Source organism: Stegostoma tigrinum, chromosome 13 (assembly GCF_030684315.1).
Source record: "Stegostoma tigrinum isolate sSteTig4 chromosome 13, sSteTig4.hap1, whole genome shotgun sequence".
In the NCBI taxonomy this organism is placed as follows: Eukaryota; Metazoa; Chordata; class Chondrichthyes; order Orectolobiformes; family Stegostomatidae; genus Stegostoma; species Stegostoma tigrinum.
The window spans coordinates 56,257,713-56,278,292 of NC_081366.1; the positions used below are offsets into that span (position 1 = coordinate 56,257,713).

Consider the following 20,580-nt stretch of genomic DNA (forward strand, 5'->3'; position numbering starts at 1 on the left):
TGACTGTGGGGCAAAGCTACCGAACACTAGTGAAATGGGGAAATGTTCTGAAAATCTAACTAATAAAAGATTTTTTTTTGAACCACTTCAACTGAGGTCATTTTCTTGCAAAAATTGTAATGGGTGAAATTCTAATCCATGTTAATAGATTTTAGCTCAGCAGTTTTGCTGAAATATTTGTAAATTGTATTGGAGGTAAAAGGATAGAAAATTCTAGGTAGAATTCTTTAGCATTTTAATTTGTTTGTTAGGGCTGAATTTACCCTAAAATGAGGTAAATGTCAATTTCAGGAGTTTCATGGAGCTTTTCCCTCCTTTGCCCTGGCAACTTTTCTTATTTAATTTTATCCTGCTTGCTGCATTAAATATGCACCAAGCCTTCACGATACTACTGTCGTACTACTGTGTGCAGGCCTGTGACAAAATGCTTGAGGCTGCTACACTTAAATCCTACACATCCTGTCAGCCTGGTCTGTAGTAACTTCCCGGTCAATCCGATGTCCATGATCTGGGAGAACATGCAGCAATGCCACAAAGCATTAATAACTTTTCCAGCTTTGCAAGGGTAGGCGCTACCATCTTTTCACTCTGCTGTTTACATTCACTCTCTGGCTGTACACTCCTCCCATCAAAGCTAATGTGCTATCACTCTCAATATTCCATGCTCAAGGTACCCAGTCAGACTTTCATGTCAGATATTGTCGCTGTCTAATTTCTTATCAGTACTTGGGAGAAAATTGCAGACCGAATGTAAATATAAGATTAAGTAAAAATACGATGTTAATGTGTGCGAATTGGCTCGTTGACATTTGTTTGATTCACATCTCGCCATTAAAACCTCAGACTTTCTTTTCCCCCTCAAGCTTATGAATCTTATTTTTCTGTTTATCATGTTTTCCAAACTGACTTGCCATTGCCCATGTCATTCAGCCTTACATCATGTAAAAGATTAATCATTGTGAAGGTATGCCTTACTGTTTGAACTAACTTTGAATTTCCTGTCAGAATAACAACATCTTGGATTCCGACTTCTCCAGAAACTTTGAGCATCTTATTCTTACGTTTGTAATGATGTTAATAGTGGAGTAACCGAGCCCATTGCAATGAATGCTATATGGTTGCTGAAATGTGGAGGTCTCTGCATCCCAATGTGATTTGTCACGGTATTCTCCTGAGAATTCAAGGATTCTTTCCTCAAAGAGGATGGGAAAAAGGATATCAGACACCTCTTCACTCGTCTTTACCCTGTTTGCCCTTTTGTGGACCACTTTCCCTTGAGGTGCCACAAAGGGACAGATTGAGTGAGAAGAAAGTGTTTGGCACATCTGTTAGTGCTGGTGCAGGAAAGCTGGTGAGGTGTTCCAAATAAGTGAGGAGAAAGCACAGTTAGCAGTAAGAGTTAGTAGTCTGATGTGAGTGAGAGCCATTGAGGAAAGATGCAGATGCAGTGTTGAGAGAGGTGTATTGTAAGCCTTGGTGGAAGATGGTTGAGGTATGGTTAGACTGTAAGGCAGCAGAGCGCAGTGGTGACATTTAACCTTGTGGAACACTAAAGGTCATTAACCTTTTTGTGACATTGCTGCATGTTCCTCTCAACTATGGGTATGATACTGACTTAGGTGGCAGCCTCAGATTGGGCTGGCAGGGTCTGGTGTCATGGTCTTCTGTGGAAATCGTGGGAAATGTGGCTGGTTATCCATTCTACAACCCAATTCACCAGTCCCTGTTGCCAAAAGTGAGGTGCCAACTTGCCTTCCTTAGCCATATTGTTTGGAATTGTACAGCAACACAATAAGGGCAGTTCCTGACATGCAAAGTTTGAATGCTGCTTTGCTCAAAATTAAATATGGCATTGGCAGTGTGAAGGCCAACCCTAACAAGGGAAGCCCTCCATGAAACTTCGTAATATTGCCACAGCCAAAGTATGGGTAAGTTTCATAAATATATCCATTTTTAATCCTGGTGATTCAATAACTTTTAAATACAGTGGCCTTTCTTTGACTTCTTACATAGAATTTACAAATTAAGTGTGTCATAATCCATTTGATCCCTGTAGTCTGCTCTGCCATTCAACCAGGTCATGGCTGATCTGATTGTGGCCTCAAACCCTAAATTCCCACCACTGCTGTTAACTGTTGACTCTCTTACTCGTCAAGAATTTTATCACCCTTTCCTTTACCAATGTTAGCCCATCCGGTATCTTAGCCAAATCCTCTTTCACCATTTTCCTTGGTAAAGGCAGATGCAAAGTTCTAATTTAGGCATTTCAGCCAATTTCTGTCCTTTTTGTGTGTCAACAAGTTTGGTCTGTAATTGGTCTCTGTCCTCCTTTTATGATCCACTGTTATAAACCTGAGGGAAGCCATTCGTTTCTAAAAAGAAATTTGAATTCTCAGATTTTAATTGAAAGAGTTATGCTGCAAGATTTCACTTTTTAGCCAAATGCTTTTACCATGCAAAAAATAACCGATGTAAGTACTACTAAACTGACATCATGTTTCATGCCTCTTATTATTTAAGCCTGAAAGTTTCAACAAGATGCTTCCAGTTGTACTTTATTCCACGCAAGGGTTCCCCAATATTCTATAGAAATATGAGTTTCTCATTCACTTCTCCTGAGTCCAAATCAGCACATGACACAGCTCTTAGAAATTCACTGTTGTCCTCGTAACTTTCCTAGTATGGCACTTAGATTTCCAGAACCTGCACCGCCAGGATTCACTGGCTTTGTCGGTAAATCTGACAAATTTAGTTCTTCCTGAGTTTGGAATTTTCATTCTAAGCTTCAGCCCACTTTCAATTTTTGCATATTGACTTTCGACCAGAAGGCCCTTGGCCCAAAATGGTCTCCATGCTCCATGTTCTGGCTGCAACAGATACAGCAGTATTTTCTTGAAGACTTCGAAGCTGACTAACTGTGTTTCTTTCAGCAAGTGTACAGACAAGGCCCCATACCACATAAACATGGTACATGTGGAACGATCCAGATAGAAATGTAAACTACTTATCTCCCAAGTTAAACCTTTTCCTTTGGTCTGTAAAGTATGAATTCTTTGAAATCTTCCCTGGCTGATCCTTTGCTTCCAGCCTTTTCATTGATCTGGAATCATCCGTATGAATAATTAACAACCCTTGGATGATGTCTGTGAGGCATCTCATCTCTGACATGACTCAGAAATTGGTTACTAATTAGTCTGTATTTTGACACACTGGCATAATTCTATGTTTTCATACTTCTAACTCTGACCTTGTACATGGAAGAACCTTTTGTGTAACAACTTTGGATGGTCTGGCACTTTCCAGAATTTCAATGACCTTATTTATGTACCTTTTGGGAAAATTAAATTTTGACAACATATGGATCATGACATTAAGCATATATAATACCCTGTACTACTTATGTGCCTTTGGAAGACATTTCGATTCCCATTAATATTAGCATCAGTCACTTATCTTGCTTGCTTTAAGCCTCTCTAATTTCACTTTCACTTCTCCTCTGAACTTTGAACCTTGTGTTCATCTTTGTTTTCAATTATAATTTCAATGTTGCATCTTGCATCCCCTTTTTGTGTATTCTCTTTGTCACTTTTATCACTTAGGACATTCTAGTTTTGTTTTACTCATTTTCTCATCAGGAGTGTATCTTATCTACCAATCTATCTCTTTAAATGTGGTTCATTGTTCTGTTGTGATTTTGCCTGCCAGTCTTTGATTGGAATTTTCCAGTTTATGGAGTCTAGATTTGTCCTGCCCCTTCTCTTCTCTCTCCTTCCCTCGCCTCCCTGCCCCCAACATTAACCTAAATGTCTTCCATTTGGCATAAAAGCAGTGTAGGGTATTGGCAAACATGTGATTTTTCATGTAATTGGTCATCCTTCCTTCAGTTAAGTAGTTTTACACTGGATTATTCAGTGTCCTGACCCAAACCCACTAATAAATGGTCAGTTTCCTAAATGGAATCCCCATTGACATTTGATTCACTTAATTCACCACATTCTTTGGAATGAGATCCCCTACCCCATTTTGTTAAGCCGTAATCATACTGTATGATCAAGCGAGGAGAGGTGAAATGGCTCATCTCTTTTCCCACTTGTTTGAATTTCCAAAAGGTGCCAGTTTGGTGCCTGCTTACACATGGATGCTAAAGAATTAGCCAGACAGAATCCCTTGACTTAAACAAGTAATTGGTTGTTTTATTGTGCTCAAACCCAACCAGGTAAAAATACTAAAATATGTCTGACTTCCTCAATATAAGTGCAGACACACATGTGTATTTTTGCATTTTAAATTCCCGTTGCAGAGTACGAAGATTAAATTTGGCTGTGTTAACATTCAATAAGAAAGGAAAGATAAGAGTCACTGGTTATTGCTGGCCTGTGTCACCTGGCTATCCAAAGACTCTTGGATCTCAGCTGGATGTTTAAGCTTGTGGCTGGTACCTTCTACCCCTGGAAACACCAGTGTAGAAAGAAATACTTTAAAAATTCTTTGTGACCAGGCAATCAAAGTGAACTGTGAGGGTGCCATCTTAGCTGGAGATGAGAGAGAGCAGCAGCTTCTCACTGACGCTAGCGGTCTTTTCATAATCACATGTCCTTGGTAAAGGTGCACACAGAACTAGTTAATTGCATTACCTCAGTCTGACCTGCTACCAGAAACCAAAAAATTCCAGTGATTATTAGGACACAGCCATGCAAGGAAATTTGAGGTCTGTTCTTTGAGTGAATCTTTTTCATGTTTCCATGTTAGAATAGTGTGACTATCTCCATTTTGATATAGCAGGGAAAAGACTGTTTATGCAGTTCCAAGTGTTTAATGTTACTGATTGGGTCTTCATAGACCGAGTGTCTCTTTCACTGTGAAATAGAATGTAGACTACATTGTAATGAAAATTGTGGCACCCATTTTTAATGTCAAAAGAGTCCTTGTGTTTCAGTTAAAATCATTTTTTTTTCAGAGCCGCTCCTATGTCTTATCTACAGCAAGTGAATTTAAAATTAATATTTGACATGAATGTTTTTGTTATGTTGCTACTCAAAAAATACTCCTGAATGTACATCTAAACAGTTTGGCCTTTTTATAGTACTACTCCAGTTAATCTAAAGATAATTAAAGTCTGTTGTTATTATCATTCTATAGATTTTGCAATTTCTGTAATTTCTTTTTAGGTTTGATCCTCGATATCATTCCCACTAATTAGGGGAGTGTGTGAAATATATCAGTTGTTTAATGACACCTTTCTGTTTCTTAATGCTAACCAAATCAATACTGCTTTTGACCCTTTCAAAGCATCCTTTCTCCAACACTGTAATATTCTCTTTAATATATACTACCACCCATTCTCCTTTCTTTCCTTCCTATTGTTTTCTGATCATCTTGTAATATTTACGATCCAGCCCTAAATGTCTTTTTGAACCAAATCTTTGTTCTCACCACAACCTTGTACTTCAGGTATTTATTTACACTTTGAAGCTCACCACACTTGTGCATTGATATGCATTAATTGTATGTAAATACACGAAGATCCTAGTTTAGAATATATTGTCTTCCATTTAAATCTGACCCCTCAGCACAGCTTACCTTACTATTCCTTGCTCAAGTAGTGTGTCACCCAATCCATTGTGCACATGCTTCACCTTATTTTGGTACAACCTGGCTCTCATCGTTTTCCTAACTTAATGCTATTTGGGAAGCTTTAAACTGATTTTAACAGAATTTGCAACTTTTTATTGCCTTATGTACCAACCTAGAGTCAACCAAGCCAAGCAGATCACTCTACACATTGGATAAGCTGCATATATTGCTGCTATTCTATATGACAGCAAAGAGGATTAGCCTAGGGATTAATCTGAAACTAAAGCTGTCAGTGCCTAAAACAAAATTCAGGCACTCCAGGATGTGCTTGGCATCAGTGTGGTCACATTGATGTAGCTCAAGGTAAATTCTAGGTATATGTGGGAAAAATTTTCTTTAGGACTTCTGTGTGTTGCATAAACTTATACTGTCCTCGCTTTTCTGTTTCTTCCCTCCCATTTCCTTCAACTTGCATTGTCAACCACACACAGGAACTTTGGACCAAATTTTAAACTTGTGGTTTAAATGCGCCCCCCCCCCCACCCCAGCTGCATGTGTAACTGGAAACCATGTCCAAACCTGACTGCTAGGCCTTGTAAAGTCTCTGTGAAGATCTGAAATGAAGGCTTTTCTTGAAAGAATACAGTGAAAATATAAATGTTTCACTGTAATTTGGCTGTTTAATATTATTATAACTGTGTAGAAAATTTTGTTACAAGTTTGCAGATACTTTCCGTAACTTCATTTTGTACAATGCTCTTACAAAGGTTTCATATTTTTTTTCTGAATAGAGACCTAGGAAAGTGGGAGCAAAGTTTACAGGTATCAACATTGCTCCAGATGAACATGTGCAACCAACTTTTTCATTTGACTATGATGGAAAACGTGATCGTTGGAATGGCTATGATCCAGAGGATCACATGAGGATTGTGGAGGAATATTCAAAAGTAGATTTGGTAAGTGATAGAGTAAACCTCTGAATGGCAAATTGGAAGAATAACTGTTGAGAAAGATATTTTGGTGCCTTGACCCTTTTGTTTTGAATGAACCCTAAGGTCACAGAGCCACCATTTGGTTTGTTGTAGTGAGTTTTAATAATGGCATGTTGCATTTGGTACTTAAGAGCTTACTTTATTCATCCAGACCTCTTCCTGTGTTTAAACTGGGCTTCCCTATGTTCATTTTATTTTTATTCTAAAATAAAGCTTTCAGTAACAACCAACATATGACGTTTATTTGCTATTTTATCATGGTTAGTTTTGTGTGTAACAAAGTGGCTCCATATGGCAGCAATAATATCTAGAAAGATTAGAATTTAGCGTTTGGGTATTATAAGAAGTACTCTACAACTTAAGAAAATTATGGGTAGTTTTGTTATTTTGAGAAGATATATTTACTTTAAGGAAATTGTGGAGACATGCAACTTTAATAGCACACCTTGTACTTCATGTGGAAAGATAACATTCAGGTTTTCGTAATGAATAATGGGAAGGAAATTATCGAAGTGACAAATGTTTAGAAAACTATCTCAGTAGGACAGAAAGTAATACACATGCATTTATTTCTTCGCATTTAGCTTTGGTTTCATTCTCTTTTTGGTGTAGGCTTGGGAAAAGTAATACCATCTGTCTACTAACTCATGATACCTTGTGTCTGAATTTTCAGGTAGATATAACAATTGGGCTATCATTTGCTATTATCGAGGAGTACATTTGACGGCAATCCACACATACATTCCTGGTTGCTGTGCATTTCCAGAGGCTTAATTTCAACAGTACTCTTTTCCTCATTTTGTTTGAGATTCGACGTTGCTGGGTAGACTAGCATTTATTGCCCGTCCTTAATTGTCCTTGAGAAGGTGGCGATGAGTTGCCTTCTCGAACTGCTGCTAGCCTTGGGAATGTAAGGCAAGAGTGGACTGTTAGGACAGGAATTACCTGGATTATATTCGTCCTGCTTCATGTGGACCAGGATATACCAGGGTAATTTTCCACATTGGTGGGTTGATACAAATGTTTGACTTGTGCTGGAATGGCTTGACTAGGGATACAGACGGTTCTGAAGCATAAACAACCAAATCGAATCCTTACAGTGTGGAAACAGGCCTTTCATCGCAACAAGTCCACACTGACCCTCAATACATCCCACCCAGACCCATTTCCCCCTATAACCCATCTAATCTACACAACTCTGAACACTACGGGCAATTTAGCATGGCCAATCCACCACCATCTTTGGACTGTGGAAGGAAACTGGAGCACCTGGAGGAAACCCATGCAGTTTCAGGGAAAACATGCAGACTCCACACAGACAGTCACCTGAAGCTGGAATCGAACTCCGGTTCCTGGTGCTGTAAAGTGAGCCACCGAGCCTAACCAATACGTTTTCAGGACTATTGCCAGAATTTTGTCCGACACTATTGGCCTTTTCTGAATCTGGTACTATCAGCTGTTTCTTTACATTATTTGGTGTGAACAGAATATGCTGAAGACTAGTATCTGTGATGTGGAACTCAGGAGGAAGCTGAGACAAATCATTCCACTTGGCACTCCTGGCTGAAGGTGACTGCAAATATTTCAATATGGCCTTTTACACCTGACGTGCTAGGTTCCCCCACGTTGAGGGTGGGGATATTTGTGCAGCCACCACCTCCTGTTGTTTGTTTCGTTGTCCATCATTATTTGTAACTGAATATGGCAGAGCTGCAGTGTTTTATGTCTAACCAAGTGACTTGACATTCAGACATACAAAAGGCATAAGATTAGAAAATTTGCCCACTAATACTTACTAAATATGATGGAGAAGTTAGAGCTTTCTTATTTAAGTGAATGCTGTTATGTAAGTGGTAGATCTTGGATACTGTCAAACATTTCTTACGTAGAAAATTTACTACTTGCAGCATGTTCTCATTTCTTCCTTTTTTTAGCTATTGTCAGTTTTTTGTTGTGTTCCTTTCTTCTGTTTCTTTATTTACCTCCTTTTATTGTGCTTTCTATTCTATTTTCAATGAAATATTCTAGCTTACACTTATTGACTTAGACTGTGTAGGATTCTCTAGTCTGAGTTGTTAGGTCATGCTGGTACTTGTTTTGTTCACAAGTTCCCAAATCCCTGCAGGATAGGTAGCACACCATTTTTGGCTCCCATAATTAACTGCATTTTCCAGTTCAAAAAAACCCACTCTCTTGGGCAGAAATGACGAATGGGAGGTAGTGTTCATTTCCCATGAATTCAGAATCTAGACCCAGTTTGATTTTTGTCTTTAAAATCTTAACTTTTCATTTCACTTAAAGAAATCTGAGCTCTGAGATATTGACCCTCCAAGACATTGGGTCTTAACTAAATTAGGTGATTTCCCCAGGAGGAAAGTCACAGCTCTTGGAACATAAACCAATTGAAGTGTGCTGTTCCTAAAGCTCAAACTGTTTCTGTCCTGCAGATGGAGCCAAAAGCTCTTTCAATGGCTTCCATTCAAGCACTTGAACGACTCTTGTACTATGACTGAAATACCTCTCAGCTTTTCAAAAAATATCAGTTTTTTTGTGGTTTTTGTTTCTTGGCTTTTTTTTTCAAAGAATTTACCAAGTACTGAATGTGTGTTTTGTAGACCATTATGCCACACTAATACCTGTGAAAATTGACAGATTGCCTCATGAAAAGCTGCGACTTTCCTCATGGACCGATCACTTTATTGAAGTGAGACCCAATGGTCCAAATCTTCCAAACAGCCTCAAACTTGCACCTGGGTTATCTACATCTGATGCACCCTATCCACAGGTCCCTGCCACTGTGTTTGAACTGTTAGTCTGAAAGGACTGTTGTACCCATTCAATAAGGCTGGGATAGGCTGTTCCTCAATCTGTGAGGGTTGGCTGATATTCCAGGATCAGCACATATTGATTTGGGCTTCCAGTCTTATCTACTGCTATTTTTGATCTTTAACTCATCTCACCGAAGTAATCTTCTGGTTAAGTCTGATGCTTGCCATGAGCTGCAAGGAATTGGAGATGCTGTGCAGCTCAGCTGTCAGTTAAAGGTACTGTCTGGAGATGCCATTGAAGATATAAAATGCCGAGGGAGCTGGGGCTGTAGCTTGCCTCTTTTTTATCCCTCTCTTGGTCTTCTCAAAGATTCTATGGCCTGTGTCCAATAATAGCATCACGCAGGAGTACGAAAGTCAATGAGGTGACTATTTTCTATATTTGGAGGTTTTGAACTTTCAACTGTCGAAATACTGTCATTGTCACGCTATGTCTCTAACCTCTGACTGAGCTGAATGCTATCAAGTCTGTGTAGCACGCTTCTAACAAAGTAGGTTCACTGAAGGTGTAAACAATGCTTTGTTCTTAAACAGCCCTGGCTGTTAGCAGCTAGCCAGGCCTGTCTGAGGATTTTGAGGGGAAGTTGGTCATCCAAGGCCCAGCTGCATGAATGCTGCCGGCTCAAAGCTCTGCAGTTTGCAAATTGCAGAGTGCAGATAGGTTTAAACTTGGCTTCCACATTTTGAATTTATTTATAGTACATGCTTACGAAAGAAAATCAATATTTCTGTAACATTCCTGCAGGTAATGGATCATCCTGGGAATAGCCAGGAGGTCAGGCAGTGACTGTGGGAGGAAAAGAGCAGTCGGGCATTGGTAGAGGGTGAAGATAAATAGTTAAAAGTTTAAACTTGCTGGTTAATTCCTGAATGGCTATCATGACAGGACTTCTGCAGGGTCCCAAAAAGCACCATTGTCCAGGTCTCTGACATTTCCGAACTGGAAAATTTGAGCCAGTGTCTTAAGAGGTTGCCAATAATACCTAAGCTTTTTTCTTATTTAGAAACTGAATAATTAATGGTATGCAGCAGACCAAATTTTTTCAGAGGTCTTGCAAAAAAGATTGTAAAACATTGCAGGAGGAATTACTGAAAATTGATATTATTTTAGAATAGATAACTAAATCTGTGTGGCTTAATGGAATTTGGACAATTATGCATATCTAGGGCAAATTTATCACCAGGGTTCAAACTCCTTTATCTAATCAAGCACTAAAATACTTGTAGATCTCTAAGTTGTAAATGACTGTGTATGATAAGTTGAGACTTGAGGGCATTCTTGTTACACATAACTAAAACTTTATGGAAATTATGTTCCTTTTGGAAAAATTTTCTTTTTGTAAAATCAGTCATTGCAGGTATGTAATATTAAAAATAAATATCAATAGGTCCATACCTTAAAAAAAAATTAATTCTGAATTTTCTGCAAAATGTAATAGACTTAAATTAAAGTGCTCTGTTACTTTTGATTTAAAAGTGCTATTTCCCTTTTAGGCCAAGAGAACCCTGAAAGCTCAGAAATTGCAGGAAGAGCTGGCATCTGGGAAGTTAGTGGACTACGTGGTGAGTATATATTAAACAGGATATTGCGCCATATCTACATCAACAAGTTGAGTGTGTGATGGCTTTAGGTAGGCACATTGAAACCAGTGGAATTCCATAACATTCATTTGGGGTTAGTCCCCAATTTGTATCAATTGACATGATGCAGGGGCCAAATGTATAGCAGCTAAATTGTTTGATAACATCAATCTGTAGGAAAGCAAGTTGTCTAGTACTGTTACAGAGGCTACAAAGCAATGTAGTTTAGTTGAGTGAATGTCAAAAAGTTGGCAGATTGATTCTCTTGTGAGAAATTCAGAACCTGTCCACCTTTTACAGGAAGAATAGAAAATCAGTTTACTATTCAAATAGCAAGCAATTACTGAACTCCACAGTACAGAAGAATCTGGACGTACTGGTGCAATGCTCTCAAAATTTAGTAAGTTATCATGAAGACAGATTAAATGCTGGTGTTTATCGCATGGGTAACAATGTAAATGTAGGGAAGCTGTACAGGGTCCTAGTGAGACCAGTTGTGGAGCACTGTGTATGATTTTGGTTATCTTATTTGAAAAATGATATAATTGCATTAGAAGTACTTCAGAGAAGTTTCACTCACTCCGAGGGTGAGAGAGTTTTCCTGTGTTGAAAAGTTGGATAGGCTTGTCCTGCATTTATTAAGAGTTTAGAAGAATGAGAAATGATCTTATGGAAGCATTTAAACTTTGAGGGGAATTCACAGTGTGGATACTGAGAGAATGTTTCCCCTTGTTGACTAGATTAGAGCTAGGTGTCACAGTTTAAGAATGAGAGCTATCACTTTTTAATTTGGAGGTAAGTATTTTTTTTCTTTGGATGTTTGTATGTGGAATTATTTGCCCCAAGAAGTGATGGAGGCTATATCATTGAATTATTCAAGGCAGAATTGACTATCCAGAGTTGAACCCCTGACTCCCTCATCTTTGTCTAGCAGACAGGCAAGTGGGTTTGAGACTAAATCAAAATCAGCAATGAGCTTATTGAATGGCAGAGCTCAAAGGCCCATGTGGCCTATTCCTGCTTCTAAAGCCTCAATTCCTAAAAGATTGTGCTGAATCTTGCAGGCATAATCTTTTTCAAAAATCTGTGATCACCTTTATTTCTCTGCTGTACACTTTGCAGTGAACTAGGGTATTTATTCATAATATGTTCTAACCAAAGACTGCATTATCCAGATTTGGAAAGCATTTATAATTGAATTGAATTGCATCTTGCTGTAGCCTTAGCTTATGTGGGAAATCTGACCAATCTTGTTCACTTAGGGACCTGAAGTATTTTGAAAGAACAATGTTACGAGGAACATTGAGTGCTTTTAGTGAATATATGCTCCGGAATAGATTTGAACAGCTTTCTGCAAATGTTTCACGTGACCTGAGAAAAGTTGATGCGCCAGTAAAAGAAAGAGAGTCTTGTAGCACCTTCTTTTCATGCCATTAACGTGGTCTAGGGTGATCTTAGGCCTCCGCTTCATCTGTTGACAAGACCTACAATGACAAAAGGAGAGGGAAAATTGAAGACAGTGCAGGTCCATGAGGCAAGTTTTTGAGCCTTGTGGCCTGTTCTGGATAGTTACATTAGCTGGTCTGTGTTCAAAAATACATTACTGCTGTGTGCTCTTCATCCTGCTTGTTTATGGATGTTCTGTTGCAAACTGGTTATAGTCTGCAATGCGTCTAGTGCCTTAACCCTCCAAAAGCACCGGTCTTGCTTCAACCTTCAAGCCAAAAATCCTGAAACGACACAGAGTAAAAACTTGTTAAAATAACTCTGCCCCATTTTCCTGACTGGCACCTAAAGAATGGAAAATCCTGGATCCAACCAGTTAAGGTATTTCAAGCAGGCTTTTCTGAGAAACCCCACTTTTGTTTTAAACTGAAATCACAATGGAGATGCATCCGTATCCTTGGTGTTGCTTTTTGTAGTGACCAAGTAAAAACATAAAGGAGCCGCATATTAAGCTCATAATCATTATCTTGGTTGAGTTAGTGTTGTTAATACATTCATTATTGTTGAGCAAGTGACAGTTTGCAGTCATATCTAACATGTTTTGTGCTTTTCAAGTGCGGGGCGTTTGAGTACAGTCTATACTCTGAATCAAAAAGCACATTCCTCAGAATGTTTATCACAATCAGCCAATCATTAAAACTTACAGTCTATACACACGATATCACATAAGCACTAAAATTCATGTGTAAAATTGCTTCATTTTCTGGTAGGCCAAGCATCTTGTTAGATTGAAGGGCCTATGCCTGAAATGTCAGTTTTCCTGCTCCTCTGATGCTGCTTGGCCTGCTGTATTCATCCGGCTTTGTACCTTGTTATCTCTTTGCTTCTGGTCCCTTTGTAAGTTTGCACAATACACAGCACTCCATGATCTGATCAGGATAAGGTAACTTCTATCTGCCCTGTTTCTACCTAGAGCCTGCATGCTAAGCGAATGGCTAGGACTGTATTCCTAAAATGGAGCTATACAAATGTAGCACATGGAGCTATACAAATCCCACCATATATCTTGACCAGTAGAAACAAGCTTGCAATATTTAGTAGTGGAGAAGCCACAGTGGATTTCTCAACCACCACATCATGATAAGAGAGAATATTTACTGTTCCACCTTAAATGTGAATTGGAGTGTGGGATGGGTTATGTTTGAGGTAATTCTATGGGGCTGCAGATTCAAATCTAGCAAACGTGCCATCTGCCTACCAGAAATATGCTCAGAGTAAGAGGTTAGAGCTCATTCCATCAAAAACACACTTCTCGTTGAAACTAACAAAAATATTTGTACTAGACCAGAGAGTTCCATGGCTACACCATTAATTTGGGTATGCCTTGTGTTTAGAATTGGGCAGAACTTGCAGTGTTATTAGCTCCACTAATAACCAGTTCATGATAACCAATCAAGTTTTTATGTAGCTTAGTTACACTTGTTATTAGTGACATATGTTGATACTCTGGGAGCTATTCTCTGCACAAAAGAGGGGCATTCAAGTCCTGTACCTTTTTCTTTAATTACCCACAAAAATGGAGAGCTTGTATTTCCCTGTTAATTTCCGGGCAACGCCTCAGGTAATCTGAAGCAATTTCGAAGCCAGTCAGCAACATCCCCTTTTCTCATGGTGCAAATTATTTTCAAACTTTTATTTTCTTGCATTTGTCCTAATGAACAAAGAAACTTCAGCAACATGTCATTCTTATCCCCAACTGGTACAATGTAGTCAGTGTAAGAAACCTAAAAGCGAGGACTCTGTGCAAAAACATTTTAAAGTTAGAGAAATAGGGACATGATTAAGTTTATTGCTGAGCATTTGGAGAATAGAAAATTTGATTTCTTATTCGGCAAATATTGACTCATTGGCTTTAATTTTAAAAAAACGGTGCCAACCAACAACGCATTGCAGCCTGCATTACATAAAATGCCACTATATTCTGTTCCAAACTAATAACCCAAGTGCGGCAAAATCCAATCCACTTTTCCTCTCTCTCTTGATTTTAAAAAAAAAGTCATCATGTATCTTTTAGTCCCAAGTTAAAGTGATCAAAGAAAATCAAAATAAATATTGCTTATTTCTGACTGCATTATGCTTCAAAATTTGAATTAACTATTCAGGTTATTCAAATATTCTAACTTTCTGCAAGGCATCCATTTGCTCTACATAATTGGGAATTTTTGACACCATAGAGTGATAGTCATACAGGACGGAAACAGATCCTCTGGTCCACCTTGTCCATGCTGACCATGTGTCTTAGTCTCATTTGCCTGTATTTGGCCTATTTCCTTCTAAACCCTTCCTATTTGTATACCTGTCCAGATGCTCAATGTTCTGACCAATGCACCCTTAAGGTACTCAAACCCTATAGTCCCAGCAATATCCTTGTAAATGTTTTCTGTACCCCTTCTAGTTTAACATCCTTCCTATAACAATGTGACCATATTTAACACAGTATCCTAAAAGTGGTCTCACTAATATCTTGTACAGCCATGACGTGACTTCCCAGCTCTTGTGCTCATTGCTCTGACCAATGAAGGCAAGCCTGCCAGGCCCCCATACACCTCACTTTCACCATGGACGTCCAGTCCCTATACACCTGTATTTCGCATGCAGATGGCCTCAAGGCCCTCCGCTTCTTCCTGTCCCGCAGGCCCGACCAGTCCCTCTCCACCGACACCCTCATCCGCCTAGCCGAACTCGTCCTCATCCTCAACAACTTCTCTTTCGACTCCTCCCACTTCCTACAGACTAAGGGGGTGGCCATGGGCACCCGTATGGGCCCCAGCTATGCCTGCCTCTTTGTAGGTTACGTGGAACAGTCCCTCTTCCACACCTACACAGGCCCCAAACCCCACCTCTTCCTCCGTTACATTGATGACTGTATCGGCGCCGCCTCTTGCTCCCCAGAGGAGCTCGAACAGTTCATCCACTTCACCAACACCTTCCACCCCAACCATCAGTTCACCTGGGCCATCTCCAGCACATCCCTCACCTTCCTGGACCTCTCAGTCTCTATCTCAGGCAACCAGCTTGTAAGTGATGTCCATTTCAAGCCCACCGACTCCCACAGCTACCTAGAATACACCTCCTCCCACCCACCCTCCTGCAAAAATTCCATCCCCTATTCCCAATTCCTCCTCCTCCGCCTCCGCCGCATCTGCTCCCAGGATGAGGCATTCCACTCCAGCACATCCCAGATGTCCAAGTTCTTCAAGGACCGCAACTTTCCCCCCACAGTGGTCGAGAACACCCTTGACCGCGTCTCCCGCATTTCGCGCAACACATCCCTCACACCCCGCCCCCGCCACAACTGCCCCAAGAGGATCCCCCTCGTTCTTACACGCCACCCCACCAACCTCCGGATACAAAGCATCATCCTCCGACACTTCCGCCATCTACAATCCGACCCCACCACCCATGACATTTTTCCATCCCCACCCCTGTCTGCTTTCCAGAGAGACCACTCTCTCCGTGACTCCCTTGTTCGCTCCACACTGCCCTCCAACCCCACCACACGCGGCACCTTCCCCTGCAACCGCAGGAAATGCTACACTTGCCCCCACACCTCCTCCTTCACCCCATCCCAAGCCCCAAGATGACTTTCCACATTAAGCAGAGGTTCACCTGCACATCTGCCAATGTGATATACTGCATCCACTGTACCCGGTGTGGCTACCTCTACATTGGGGAAACCGAGCGGAGGCTTGGGGACCGCTTTGCAGAACACCTCTGCTCGGTTCGCGATGAACAACTGCACCTCCCCAGTCGCAAACCATTTCCACTCCCTCTCCCATTCTTTAGATGACATGTCCATCATGGGCCTCCTGCAGTGCCACAATGATGCGACTTGAAGGTTGCAGGAACAGCAACTCATATTTTGCTTGGGAACCCTGCAGCCCAATGGTATCAATGTGGACTTCACCAGCTTCAAAATCTCCCCTTCCCCCACCGCATTCCAAAACCAGCCCAGCTCTTCCCCTCCACCCACTGCATCCCATAACCAGTCCAACCTGTCTCTGCCTCCCTAACCTGTTCTTCCTCTCACCCATCCCTTCCTCCCACCCCAAGCCGCACCTCCATTTCCTATCTACCAACATCATCCCACCTCCTTGACCTGTCCGTCTTCCATGGACTGACCTATCCCCTCCCTACCTCCCCACCTATACTCTCCTCTCCACCTATCTTCTTTTCTCTCCATCTTCGGTCCGCCTCCCCCTCTCCCCCTATTTATTCCAGAACCCTCACCCCATCCCCCTCCCTGATGAAGGGCCTAGGCCCGAAACGTCAGCTTTTGTGCTCCTGAGATGCTGCTGGGCCTGCTGTTTTCATCCAGCCTCACATTTCATTATCTTGGATTCTCCAGCATCTGCAGTTCCCATTATCACTACTTTAACCTCCCTGTCTACTTTTGAAGCCACTTTCAACAAACTATGAACCCTTCATCCTAGGTCCCTCTTCAATTACACTCTCTAGGCTCTTCCATTAACTGTGTAAGTCCTGCCCTGGTTTGCGTTATGAAAATGCAGCACTCGCATTTATCAAAATAAGCCCACCTGTCATTTCTTGGCCCATTTGATCAAGATCTTGTACTCTTGAATAACCTTTATCACCATCCACAATTTTGCCGTCTTCTGCAAACTTACAAACCAGACTCCATTTAGTTTCATCTGAATCATTGATATAAATGTCGAACAACAGTGGACCCATAACTGATTCTTGGGACACATCATTGGTCATAGGCTTCCTGATAACAATCCTGTATCACCACCCTCTGTCTTCTACCATAAAGCCAATTTTGTATCCAGTTGATTTGATTGTCTCCGTCTCTCCCTGGATCCCATTTGATCTAACCATACAAACTAGTCCACCATATGGAACCTTGCCAAAGGCCTTGCTAAAATCCATATAGACAACATCTACCACCCTACCATCTTCTTGGTAACTTCTTCAAAAAAACTCAATCAAATTTGTGAGACATGGCTTCCCACACACAAGTCACGCTGACTAACCCTAAAATTCCTTGCCTTTCCAAATGCATGTGTATTCTATCTTTCAGAATCCCCTCCAACAACTTCTCCATCACTGATGTCACACTGTCCAGTCTATAGTTTTCGGTCTTTTTGTTGCAACCTTTCTTAAACGATAGCACAACATTATGCACCCTCCAGTCTTCAGGCACCTCACCCATGGCTGTGTTGGTACAAATATCTGTGCAAGGGGCCCCTCAATCTCTTTCCTAGCATCTCACAATGTCCTGGGATATGCTTGATCAGGCCCTAGGGATTTACCTACCTTTTCTGCATTTTAAGACCTGCTACACCACCTCTTCCAAGACATTAGTGTTTATTTCCCTGAGTTTCCTAGCTTCCATATCTTTCTCCACAGTAAATACTGAAGAAAAACGCTTGTCAGTGTCTCACCCATCTCCTGTGGTTCCACACGTAAACAGCCTTGTTGATTCTTAAGTGACCCTATTCTTTCCCTAATTATTATTTTACCCTTGACATACTTGGAGAATCTCTTAGGGATTCTTCTTAACCTTATTTTCCAAAGCTATCCCATGTCCCCTTTTGCCTTTCTGATTTTTCTCAGTGCTGTAATCAATGAAGGCAACATACCATTCTGATGTCACACTCACGGCCACAGAAATTTCTCTCTGTGCCCCCGACTAGAGACTCCCCAGTCGCAATCAACTGCTTGGATCTTGACGTTCCTCTCTCATCAGCAGAGTCAGCCATGATGCCAAAGACCTGGCTGTCAGTGCTGTTTTCCCGAGCCATCCCCCCACAGCAGTATCCAAAACTGTATCCTTATTTGAGCAGTAAATAGCCATGAGACTCTTTCACTACCTGCCTAGCCCTCTTGACAGTCACCTATCTACCTGACTCTATCCGCCATGACCTTGAATTGAACATAATACTTAATGATTACTTCACCAGGCGTTGAGTATTTTCCTAGCTTCATTCAAAATTTGAATAGCTCTAAATAGAAACAGTTCTTCCTTTTGAAGGTGGTTACTAGCCCATGTTCATTGAGAAATAAAGAGCATGCATGTTGTGTGAGGTGAAAATAGAATCCAGCTATTTATAAGATTCCTCTTCCAGGCAGTTTCATAACTCAAATGATCATTGGATTATTTTTATATATTGGCTTAAGCTTTGAAGATCGGTAAATGAGTAAATTTTATTCTCTCCTTCAGTCTATTATGATTGCGTTATTGAGCTTCTCCAGGATGTAATTTTCTTTAAATCCTTTTGTAGTATGCACTCTCATGTAGCTCAGAAATGTAAACACGTGTTTTTTCGGCATTTATGATGCTTTTAAATATTTGGGTGCTTGTAATTTGAATATGGAGATAATTTAGATGGGATGAAATATAGCAAAAGATCTAAAACAATATACTGTCATTTTTAATGTTCATTTAGTTGATTCTAATACATCTCTCAATGAAAAGTTGAAATAAGCAATCAACCTAGTCAAAACTCAGCCTTGTGAATGCAGAGGTCCTGAAAAGCCTTCAAATTTCTAACAATATTAGACATACATATTAAATGAAACTCCCAAGGAGCAAATCTTTGTACGTGCTAGTTGAAGTATAATAATTGACAGTAACTGCCAGGTCACTCCGGACAGCATTAAAAGTATTAAATGTTAGGCCATGTTTTAGCATGAAATGCAATGGAGTTAGTCTTAGACTCCCACAATGAACATTTGTAGATATCAAGCAGAATAAGTAAAGTAATGCTGATACAGAATGGATATACATCTATAATTGCTATTCTACTTGCGTAACTGTGCTTAGTCATGCGGAGTCAATCTATCTATTTTATCTATCATTTATTATTGCAGAACTCTTCAAGACGTCAGAGGGGAGAAGAGGATCATGATTCAGCAGTACGTGTATTAATTCAATGTAACATTTTCCATGTTGCTGAATGTTTCTAGTTCCAATTGGAGCAAGTGTATTCTGCATACAGTTAATGTTGCATGTAATTTCTATCTTCACCCCCACACCCCACCTCCCAGCCAGTCAGTGAATTCTAATGTTTTTCCATCCAACAGCACTCAATTCTGTTTCGGCTGAGTTGGACCAACAATTTTGTGTAACCTCCCTAGCTTATGTTGCACGATCTAATCGTGCGTTTACTTGGATCCATCAGGGAAGCACATTACATACGTTGTAAAATTTTATATTAAAAGTAAAACTTAACAACTTTGATATTCAGTTGCTGAATGAATTAATACTCAGCATAGTATCACAGAATCCCTACAGTGTGGAAACAAGTCCACGCAGACACGGGGAGAAATGTGCGGAGTTTGCACAACAGTCACCCGAGGCTGGAATCGAACCTGGGTCCCTGGCGCTGTGAGGCTGCAGTGCTAACCACTGAGCCGCCGTGCCACCCCAATGAGTTCACACTGACCCTCGGAGCATTCCACCCAGGCCCATCCCCCTATAACTCACCTAATCTACACATTCCTGAACACTACAGGCAACATAATATGGCCAACCCACCTAGCCTGCACATCTTTGGACTGTGGAAGGAAACTGAGCACCTGGACGAAACCCACGAAGACACTGAGAGAATGTGCAAACTCCGCACGCAGCAAATCAAACCCGGGTTCCTGGTGCTGTGAGGCAGCAGTGTTAACCACTGAGCCACCGTGCAGCTATCATGTTGAAGGATAGATGTATTCTCTTTATTATCTATGATACCAATGAACAGATAATGGAGATATTCTGAACATAAATACAGCTTTTGGTATAAATAGAAAATGTACTTTTTCTCATTGATTTATCATGACTTTGAGCTTTGTAATTGTCATTGTTTCAGGAGAAAGACAACAGTGAAGATGAAGATGAAGATAAGTATGCAGATGACATTGATATGCCTGGACAGAACTTTGACTCAAAGAGAAGAATTACAGTTAGAAATCTACGTATTCGTGAGGACATTGCAAAAGTACGGGAATGGTACTTATAATTAGGTTTAATCACAATACCTTCTGACTTTTCTGTTGTTCAATAATATTTACTGTTGGTGACAGTACTTTGGGTAGAATACGTGCAACATGTTAATGGTTTAAGGCTGAAGACATAGGTATTTTCAGAG

The 20,580-nt window shown here is 40.5% G+C and overlaps 1 protein-coding gene across 1 annotated transcript in view; it reads left to right on the plus strand.

Moving 5' to 3' along the window:
• slu7 (SLU7 homolog, splicing factor) overlaps positions 1–20,580 on the plus strand; it is an 83,693-nt gene that overhangs the window by 23,921 nt on the left and 39,192 nt on the right. The window contains exons 5-8 of the mRNA XM_048543598.2: positions 6,366–6,530; positions 10,889–10,957; positions 19,316–19,360; positions 20,302–20,430. Of these exons, the coding sequence (XP_048399555.1) occupies positions 6,366–6,530; positions 10,889–10,957; positions 19,316–19,360; positions 20,302–20,430 (408 nt within the window). The remainder of the gene's footprint in view (positions 1–6,365; positions 6,531–10,888; positions 10,958–19,315; positions 19,361–20,301; positions 20,431–20,580) is intronic.